General features: G+C 39.8%; 2 protein-coding genes across 5 annotated transcripts in view; one reads left to right on the top strand and one right to left on the bottom strand.

Moving 5' to 3' along the window:
• Positions 1–50: 50 nt before the first annotated feature.
• On the top strand, positions 51–4,720 carry ATP5PF (ATP synthase peripheral stalk subunit F6). 3 transcript variants are annotated; one of them, XM_035545631.2, is made up of 4 exons: positions 51–180; positions 333–521; positions 2,162–2,286; positions 4,597–4,720. In XM_035545631.2, the coding sequence occupies exons 2-4, from the start codon at positions 352–354 to the stop codon at positions 4,623–4,625; spliced, it is 324 nt and encodes a 107-aa protein (XP_035401524.1). In that variant the 5' UTR covers positions 51–180; positions 333–351; the 3' UTR covers positions 4,626–4,720. The 3 variants fall into 3 exon arrangements, with proteins under 3 accessions (XP_035401524.1, XP_035401526.1, XP_035401525.1); XM_035545633.2 differs by having other exon boundaries at positions 83–175; XM_035545632.2 differs by having other exon boundaries at positions 166–204.
• A 141-nt stretch (positions 4,721–4,861) lies between these two features.
• Positions 4,862–10,104, bottom strand: part of JAM2 (junctional adhesion molecule 2) — a 35,988-nt gene continuing 30,745 nt past the window's right edge. The window contains exons 7-10 of one of the 2 annotated variants that reach the window (XM_035545628.2): positions 8,386–8,493; positions 7,610–7,625; positions 6,659–6,692; positions 4,862–5,899 (exon numbers count right to left, since the gene is read on the bottom strand). In XM_035545628.2, the coding sequence (XP_035401521.1) occupies positions 5,867–5,899; positions 6,659–6,692; positions 7,610–7,625; positions 8,386–8,493 (191 nt within the window). In that variant the 3' untranslated portion in view covers positions 4,862–5,866. The remainder of the gene's footprint in view (positions 5,900–6,658; positions 6,693–7,609; positions 7,626–8,385; positions 8,494–10,104) is intronic. The other variant, XM_035545629.2, reaches the window with a different exon arrangement.

Raw genomic sequence — 10,104 nt, 5'->3', positions numbered from 1 at the left:
GGCCGCGGCGCGCGCTCGCGATTGGGCAGCGCGGGGAGGGCGCGCGCGCGCGCGCCGAGGCACCGCCGCCACCCCCTAGGCCCGGCGGGAACTACAACTCCCGGCGGCCCCCGCGCACAGCCCGGCCGGGCCCCGCTCCCAGCAGACCCCGCGCGGCGGCGGTGGAGGGGCCGAGGCAAGGTGACCGCGGCGGGCGCTGGCATCGTAGGGGCGCCGGGGGGGGGGGGCGTTAATTAACGGCTAATTACCCCGTGTACGCACCAAATACCGTATTTACGTGTTTATATCAGCGGCGGGTGTAGGTAACTGTGCGTTTTTGTCCCGTTTTTCAGCCCAAACGGCAGCGCCGCCATGGTTCTGCGCCAGCTGCTGCGCGTCCCGGCCCTCCTGCGCGCGGCCGTCCGGGTGCAGCTGCGGAGGAACGTGGGGCTCTCGGCTGTGGCCTTCAACAGGGCGAAGGAGCTCGACCCGGTGCAGAAGCTGTTCGTGGACAAGATCCGGGAGTACAACACGAAGAGCAAGTGAGTGGTGGTGGTGGTGGGGGGCTTAAGACAGGGGGCAAAAGTGGGGGAAAAGGTGATTTTAACAAATTATGACATAGGTTAACGTTGTAGTTGGGCCTTGCATCCTGCAGGTGTGCTCCTCTGTCAGCAGGCAACACCTTGGTAGGTGCTGAGATCACTGGGAGCAGACTGAATTCATTCAAATGGCATCCACTTTAATTCATACTCAAAACTTGTCTCCCTCTGGTAATGGAATCAGAATACCCCAAGCTGGAAGGGATCCACAAGGATCAGCCAAACCAACTCCAGCTATGCTTCTCTTGTCTTACCTAGTCTTACCTCTTGCACACTTCCTTATGCAACCAACCACTGATTAACAACCCTTTGACGGCATGAAAGACTGTAATAGGCATAATGCAGGGAAACTGTGAATAGCAGTCTCTTGTCAAGTTTCTCTTTAAACAACCTATGAGACCCCACATAAAGCTGGATAAAAGCATTTCACGTAATATACTTAGATTTAAAATTGGAAGGCTGGCATAATGATTTGTTTTCTTTGTAGAATATAATACTCCAGTGCAGTTTTTGCCGACAGACTTCTTTGGTACAGAATGGTAGTTTCAGCAGGATGTATTCCCAGGTTTAAAGCTAAGTTTAGAGCAAGGGTTTAAGTTTAGTTTTTGCATTTTGAAAGAACACCTGAAACCACTGACATATTGGCTGATACTTGGTGATATTTCTTCTCTGTTGGTGGTATATCTTGCTTTAAGAATACATTTGGAAGGTGGTGTTGACTGTGTTGAAAACAAGATTTAAGTCCTTTCCTCTAGTTCAGGAGAAAGTTGCCGTATTAGTGCATTGACCATACTGAAAGAGGTTTTTGCTTGCTTACAAAAAATAAAAAATAAAATTGAGTGGCTTTAACTCTGCTCTGAGACTCTTCTGAATGACAGTTCTTGCTTTCCTGCAACACTTATTGATACTGTCATGAGCAAGAGAAGGCTTGCAGTTGGAAAGCTAACAGAAAAGGTACACCTTTTTCTCCCCCTTAAAGAACAACTAATGTCTTCCTTCGTAGGGAGTTAAGGCACTCAATAGTTTCTTGCACGCTGTGGAGCATGAGTAATCTGTGGATGTACTATTTTAACTACTTTATACATGGATCCCAAGAAATTCCTTTCTGAATCTGTATGAATTCATGGTGCCCTGTCTCTTGTTCTTTTTGCTTGTTTAATATTTAAATCATGTTCTCTTTGCAAAACTGAAGTTAAGCTTTTCTAAGATCACTAATTCAGAAATAGTAGAGGTACAAATCACAGTTTTGTCAAGAAGTCACACCTGGCACAAGTGAAATGCCAGAGCCCTGCAAGTCTGGATATTCATTGTAGTTTTGTGTCTCGAAAGGCTGCCTCTGTAGCTTGGATTTTCACTATTTGTAGCAGAAAGCCTGCACTTACCCCTGAGAATGTTCTTTATCTGTAAGATCAGTAGGCCCTAAGGTGTGTCTCATCTCGATTTTTGGAAATGCTCTAAATTATTTACTTTAGTTGATTGTCAAAATGGTAATTCATAAATTGCCATGAAAATGTAGAACTTCCACATAAAATTTCAGAACTGAGCTGTGTATCAGAATTTCTATTTATTTTTTTTTTTTTTAGGCAAGCTGGAGGGCCTGTTGATGTAGGCCCTGAGTTCCAGAAAGACATGAACGAATCGCTTGCTAGACTTCAACGGATGTACGGTGAGGGAGATCTAACCAAGTTCCCAGAATTTAAATTTGAGGGTGAGTTAACAATCTTACTGAACTTCTGATTGCAAATAAAGCAATGCTCACTAACTGGTCTTCACATAGTTAATTCCCTTTTAGTTTTTATCTGGGCCATTAATCTCACTGAGATACCCTCAGTGAATATCGTTATTTTTCCAGTTCGGATGTGAACTTACACTGAGGCTTGACCAGACTTGCAGGCAAAGTGAAGTATCTTAATTACCTTTCACAGGCCCTAAGGAAATAGCCCCAAATGGCCTGTTGTTGGCATCTTTATTTCTCCCCAAAGAGGTCAGCAGACTGTAATTTGAAAACCAGTCTGTATCATCCGAACTGTGGTTCATAAACTTTGTAACCTTAGGATGTAAAGGCAAACTTTTTGTTTTATGACAGACTCATTTTTGTTGTTTCTTTTACTTTAAGAACACCTCAAAATCCCCATTGCTCTCAAGCAGCCTTACCTACAGTCAGGTTGGGAAGGGGGGTAAGACATCTTTCCCATAATCAGTAAACAGCCGGCAGCTGGGATTCCACAATATTTTGTAGGGGGCAGTGTGTTGGGTTTACATGGTGAGGTTTGGGTAGCAGGGGGCTGCTGGTGTGGCCTCTGTGAGAGGAGACCAGGGGCTGTCCCCACATCAGGCACAGCAAGTTGCAGCAGGCTCACTGCAGGGCAAGGCTCAGCCCATCAATGGCACTGGTGGCACCTCTGTGGTTTAAGGAAGGGTTAAAAAAAAAACTTGCATAGCAGCTGTGAAAGGAGTGAGGAAAATATGTGAGATAAAAAATTCCTGCAGACACCAAGGTCAGTGAAGGAGGGGGATGCAGACAAGTCAGAAACAAAGGAGTGAAGTTGAGCCTGGAAGACAGTGGATCTGTAGGAAAGGTGTTTTTATTTTTTTGTTACTCCCTGTCCTATTCCATTTTTCATCGGCAATAAATTAATCTTGCACAGGTTGAGTCTGTTTTGCATATGAGGGCAACTGATAAATGATCTTCTCTTTATCTTGAGTTCGCTTTCCGATGAACTCTTTCATCTTATTTTCTTCTCCTGTTAAGGAGGAAGAGAGTGAGCAGCTTGGGGGGTACCTGGCAGCCAGCCATGGCTAACCCCACCACAATCAGTGACCTGTAATTCTGATCAGACTAACCAGGAATTGTGGTTTAGACCAGGAACTCACCTTAATTTTTTTTGGTGGTATTTCAGTTGGATTGAGGAAGAATTTGGTGTCAAATTCTTACCGGTGCAAATAAAACAGAGCATCTGTCAAGTAGGATCTATGGTGTTTCTTTTTTTCCCCCACAGAAAAAAAGGTGTTTCTTTTTTTTCCGTTCCCAGTTTTAGGGATTTGGTTTATTTATATTCAGCTTTATTTCTATGTGATATGTGAAACAATACATATTAAAGTTCAGGATTGTTTTTCTTTTGTAATGAAACAATTTATGTGGCAGTAGGAACAGATCAAATAAATAGGGGGACACCATGTTACCCATTCTTTTATCACTGTTCTCTGTCCTTTAATCAACTTCAACACGTTCTCAAGACCGTGGCTAGATGCTTTGTTTTTTCCTTTAGTGAAGATCCCTATAAACTGAGTCTTACCTTTCAGACTCCTTGTAGCAAAGAGAACAGGCATTAATAGCCGCTGTGTCAAAACTCTTACTACTTTGAGTTTGTGCCTTTGGCATCAAGAATTTGTTCCTCATATTTTTTGTATAACGTGGAAATTATCTTTTGCTGAGTGGAGTTGACGTTGTGCACTCCATTCACTTAATTAGCTATGAGACAAGAACCAAGAGGACAGAAGAGCTTGGTTGCTTCTTCTTGTATCAGAGCTAAGTTGGAAGTAGTAGTCATGTTGTCTAGTAACATTCTGGTTGATTTCTTAAGTTCCCCGTCTGCCTTTTTCCCCCACCTCACCTGTTGCTAAAAGGTGTTGCAGTAGAGTGTTACGAGGGGGCACGTCTGTCTTAAACCACACTATATGCAACTGTAAGGTGGTAAGCCCTGCCTCAAGTGTAGTTTGTTCTTTAATGCTACTGTGGTGGTTTAACAGCTGATGGGCAGCTAAGCACCACTGCACAGCTCTTTAACTGCCCTCTCCTCAGAAGGACAGAAGAGAAAGAGAGCTTGTGGGTTGAGATGAGGACAGGGAGATCCCTCTCCATGTAAGTGGAGGTGTCGACTACAATGTACAAGTCTTGGCCTGCCAGCTGAAAGTTTAGTTGTCTTTAAATAGCAGATGAATGGTGGTATTTTAGGCTGGAATAAAAAGAAACTAACGTGGCTTCTCCCTTTCTCTGCCCTGCTTCTTCCTCCTTTAGAGCCCAACTTTGAGGAGACTCCGAAGTGATCTCTGCCGGTTGTACTCCAGACAGCAGTGTACATCCAAGGAGTTGCTGAACATGGCATCAGTTGTAATTTAATAAATGTGATGTTTAAGTTTGATTTAAGAAGTGTGAAGTTCTTACGTGTATGGGGATCCTAGTTAGCTTTGCTTATCAACTCCTACAGTTACGGAGGCAGCAAGTAGCGCTTCTCACTGTTAACTGCTGAACTCTTTTGGCAAATACTGGTTTAGTGCTGATAAGATTATAATCCCAATGGTGATGCACCTGGAATAAACTATTTTTTTTCTCCTGAGTTTGTGATATGTCAAGCTTCTGCAAGGAAAAAAAATAATCACAAGAGAACCCTAAATCTGTAGCGAAGTCCAAGGGAGGTGAAGGACCTGCAGAGCCAAAAAGATAGGTACAAATGTGCTCATTTTACACTGCATCAATGAACGTGAGTGATGAAGGGTTACCCTTATAGAAATGACTGAAACCTGTAAATGAGGTTGTGGTGTTTAAGCTTCAGTCACTAAACTACTGACACACACACATTTCAGGTTCTTAAGAACTATTTATTTGTAACACTTCAGTAATTAGGGTCCAGATACTACAGCTTCAGTTGTGCTGGTATGGTTCTTTTCATAATGCAAGTTACATATGCAGTCCACAGAAAGAGACGCTTCCTCGAAGAAGAGATGCTGTAGGCATTTTATATTAGACAATAAAACAATGTTTGGGCCTCCATTACAAAGCAGCTTTGTTCTCCTAGGATAATGAGTTAAGGTTTGAGCAACTACTTACACGCTTCTAGATGGCTCTGGCAAACCCGGTACATTGTCAAAGTACTTGTAAGAACAGAATCAGAACTGGGGGACAGTTTGAGACCTTGACAGGGCTGGAGATCTGAGTAGTAAAAGTACTGGTAACAAGGTCATCTGTCAAAATTATTTGGATAGACTATGCCAAGCTCCAAGCGTGAATCCTTTGTTGCTGCACGTGTACATCAACAGAATAAGAAGTCATCCCACAAATTGACTTATATGTTCAACTTAGCTGTATCTTTAAGTTAAGGGTTTGTTTTTTGTTTGTTTTTATTTTTTATTAAAAAAAACAATTAGGTTGACTAGATTTAAACAATAGCAATTCCTACTTTCCGTGTGTTGTACATGGAAGCAATATTTACAGAGTAGAGGTCAAAAATCCCTTTGATATTTTTGTATAACAAGTAGTCATTTGATGTCCCTCACAGAGGCTGAATCTTCTAGATAACAAAGGACTTGGTATGCTTGAAATCCTAAATGAAGGAAGGTAATAGATAAGTAATGGTTCAAATATTTTAACCACATTAACATTTAATGTGCATTTCAGAAGAAACTCAGTCATGCAGGCTGACAATAAGCACACCTGAAACACTGTCAGTATATGCTCTTTCTATAAAGGAAAGCCTATAGAATGTACTGTTACACAGAACAGAAGTAATACCCTATTAAAAGGTAAAAGTATCATCATTCTTCAGCATGCTCTGTTTTGATTAAAGGATTGGGGTAGCTTTCAGAGAGCTTTTAAGCCTACTAGTGTAGCCTTAAACTGTAGATAGTGAAATTTTCTAGTTGAAGCTTTAGTTGGAGCTTCATTCTTTTTGCACCAGTTTGGAAAGCTGGAACAATGTATATGCAATTAAATCATTTGAGCTCTTTCACTGAGCAAACAGGAAAAAAAAAAAACAAAACACAATTTTAGCTTCCATATTTAATCAAGCCTTTTTAACCAATATTAGTCTTAAGAGGAACTAAGGCCCCAAATTTCTGTCACTGCTGCCTTGGTGCTTGTTTGACTTTCAGTTTCTTTGGTTAACTAATATGCACAAGCACATCAGAGTGGAACTCTTCCTCACAACAAATGGCATGCTTAATGGACAATAACTATTGTTACTTCCCTTTCCCCAGGTGTTAGTGGCATGTAGGGTTTTGAGTGCATGCAAAAACATCACAGATCTAAGGAATTTTGATGGAACCTGAAAATGTAAACACACTACTGAATGCAAAATACTTGCCTTTTCACTCATAGCTTGAGAGTTGGACTTCTTTCTGTTAATAGAACAGGAAAGGAAATTAGGTTAAACAGTGACTTTTTTGGTGTTTGTTTTAGCCCTTCGACAACTTTATTTATGAATGCATTTGTCCTGATTTCCAGTAATGCTTAGTTTTTTTTCTCTTAGGAAAAAAAATAAATTACAAAATCTCTAACAAATCCACTGAATGCTTTTAGACAGCTGTCATTATCTCATGAACCACTGCCAAATTACCTTCCCTAGGCTGACCCTTGAAGGCTTCCAGTTATGCTTTCTCTAATTCATGACAAGTATCACAGTATTTTAAAATAGTATTTTTCCTTACTGTATTGCTTTTTACCTGCCGTTACCTAAAAGCAGTAAGATAAACTTTAAAATCAACAAATAAAAAATGTGGAGGCCACCCAACCTCCAAGAGAACATGATTTTAGTCTCATGTGGGAGCACTAAAATAGATTGAGGAATTCTGACCTGCTAATAAGAATTACCTAGTGGCAATTTAAGTGCATTAAATAAATTCATTCAAATTCAAAAGGAGTAGACCTTACAATATCTCTTCCAGTCATATTTTTACAAAACTGAAGTAATCTGTAGTTATGGTTCAATTTGGCCCTGAGCACCTTTTATCAGGTTTTGATGAGAAAAAAACTATGCCTCTAGCTGAGTTAAGGGTGTACACCATAACTACAAAAAAATACTTGTCTCTGCACATTTATCACAATAATAATAATTCATTTTCTGACCAGCACATTGGTTCAAATGAGGAAACGAGTTGGTGTGCCAGATCAGGTTTATTTCAGCGTTCAAAAAAGCCACTGTATGAGAATCAGAACAGAAAGACCTTAAGCATCACAGTTACTAAGTCATCAGAAATGTAAATGAAATTTACGGTGACTTGCATATAATTTGTATAAAAAAAATTAAGATACTTACTGGGAAGAACTTTCCTCTGCGGGGGGGAAAAAAGAAAAATTAGCACAACAGTAGTTTCCTTAAACTTGTTTGAAATATTAACTCATAGCTTCAGTTTCTAAATGAAATTTCTCATGTTGATGTACTGAGTTTGAACAGAAAAAGATTAGGTTGCTTTCAAAGGTAAATGTTCTAAGTGAGCGTGGATTCTAACATCAGCTCTGTTACCCTGTTACTTTCAGGCAGTGGCCTTTCTCACTCTGGCATTTGGGATCCCTTTTTGCTGTGCTGAACTCTACAGGCACTAACACAAATGCTATGGAGACGTTGCTTGATGTCAAGCTTTTGCGAGAAATCCTCAAAAGCAAGTTTTCGCCATGTGCACTTTCACCGCAAACCAGAAGAGGGAGCCAGTAAATTACTTCATCAGAACTCAACTGCTCAAAAAACTGCTTTTGTACTCCAAGTAAGCTTGTACAGCTTGTTTTCATGGTGCCTTTCTTTTCCATGCCCTCTCGAAACTAGAGCAAAGAGGCTCTGGAAACCAGGGTTCTGTTCGTTGCTTTACCTAGACTGCTGTCTGGTGGACTTGTGCAACTGTACAAACATCTTCATTCTTACAGTATCTTTTATGGTAGAAGTAGGCAGAACAAAACTGCACAGTAAAGTTGCTGTTGTGCTAAAGAGTACTTTAGCTTAGGACCATGGAGCTACAGTCTTCATGAAAAGGAGGATGTTACAATCAGCAGAATTACAGCCCTATATTTTGAAACAAAGAGTGATTTTACTGTACTTACTTGTAAAATAACCCTTTTTTTGGGCATAAAATACTCCAAGGCCACATAATGCCATTACCAGTGCCACGAATACTACAGCAGCGATGATACCACTTACATTAAGGTCATCTGTAATTATAAAAGAGAAATCCAATGCTATAAATTTTAAAAAGTTCCATTAGCTGTTGTTTTTTGTTTGTTTGTTTGTTTTCCTAATTAATGCAGGTTCCTTTTATATTTATGGGTGGATTTGGCCCAAGGTTTATAAATTAGTTACCAACATGCAGATGTGGATAAACTGTCTAAAAGCATTGCTGTATCACAGCCACAGTAAGAGGAGCGCTTCATACACTTCAAATCCTTACTCTGACACAAAAGTAAGGGAACAATAACAGAGGTCAAAGGATACCAATTTCTTTTTATATCTACCCACAGTAAGTATTCAAGTCGTATGTCTCAAAGACTTCAAGATATTTTGCCTTAGTCTATTTAAACAAGTGTTTTCATACACAGTTTGCCTAAAATAACTGAAACAGCTGGTGAGTGTTGCGTCAGTCCTGAAGAACTCTTCAGGTGAATTATTTAAAATTTAATGTTTTTTAAAATTGTTTTTAAACAGCAAGGCTTTTCAATTAAACACACTGAAGGCCAAAAAAAAAAAATTAGCACATATACCTGAAGTTAAATTTTACACTGGGCTACTGAAAAGTGCAGCCATTTCTATTTTGAAGATGACAGCCTATGCCCATTTCCCAATATAATCCCTAAATGCTTCAGACAATCATCCATTTTAGCAAAAAGAAAACACCAACAAGCAGAAAAAAATTTTTTGTTGTTATTTGATCTGTTTTTGTTATATGATGAATTACTTATTTGGATCCTGACTTTAAGCATATGTTAATACATAGTTGGGAATTTTTCCACCAAACCTATCAATTTTTGTGCGCTGGTTGACAGCAGTTCAGGACTTGGGTGAATATTTCCACAGTAGAGGAATTCTCTCTTGGTAGCTTGTAGAATACTTGCTTATAATCAACCAGGAATTCATTAAAAGCTTTAATACAGTGATTTTCAACTAAGTTATAAGAAAGCACCAGACAACTTCTTTATGGAGTACTAGCAGGAAATAGTAAAGCTTTTGTGCGGTATTTGTTAGGACCTTTTAGAAACTTTAAACATCTCATTATCATTTTTTTTTTCATAGCAAATTTGTAACAGCTAATTTTATATTTTGCAAAAACATTCACACATTTTGGATTATTATAGATTCTGGCCTTCCAACCTTTGCAAAGTAACTGTATTAGTTAACCAATATTACAATTCACCTACACTGCTCAAGTAGAAAAGAAAAAGGCAGCAGGACTTTTTTTTTTTTTTTTTTTTAAGTCAGTGTACATTCCATGTTCCTCTGGCAGGTATGAATGAGTTTTTTTTCAGCTAAAGCTCTGATCTGTTACACAACAATCTCACATAAATGCATCTCAAAAGGGAGGCTATTCATTTAAAACAAACAAACACCATGTAACAACAAAAGCCCCACAACACACACACAAAAAACCATCCCAGAAACAAACAAACAAAAAGACAGTGAGCGGACTGGTACATTAATTATGCTGTACAACATCCACAAAACCATTCTGAAGCGTTAAGGACCTCGTATGAATACTGCTGCTCTGTGACATTCAGTGTTTCGCAACCTTAATTCTGGGTACTGCAGTAATTGTAAAGTACTCAACTAGG

This window comes from Cygnus atratus, chromosome 1, assembly GCF_013377495.2.
Source record: "Cygnus atratus isolate AKBS03 ecotype Queensland, Australia chromosome 1, CAtr_DNAZoo_HiC_assembly, whole genome shotgun sequence".
Lineage (NCBI taxonomy): Eukaryota > Metazoa > Chordata > Aves > Anseriformes > Anatidae > Cygnus > Cygnus atratus.
This window is presented reverse-complemented; position numbering and strand designations above follow the sequence as displayed.

Bases quoted from the DNA above. Each gene is read 5' to 3' on its own strand.
- ATP5PF (XM_035545631.2), top strand. From the start codon at position 352: ATGGTTCTGCGCCAGCTGCTGCGCGTCCCGGCCCTCCTGCGCGCGGCC. The intron at 522-2,161 runs GTGAGTGGTGGT...TTTTTTTTTTAG, and splicing joins GAGTACAACACGAAGAGCAA to GCAAGCTGGAGGGCCTGTTG. The intron at 2,287-4,596 runs GTGAGTTAACAA...TTCCTCCTTTAG, and splicing joins CCCAGAATTTAAATTTGAGG to AGCCCAACTTTGAGGAGACT.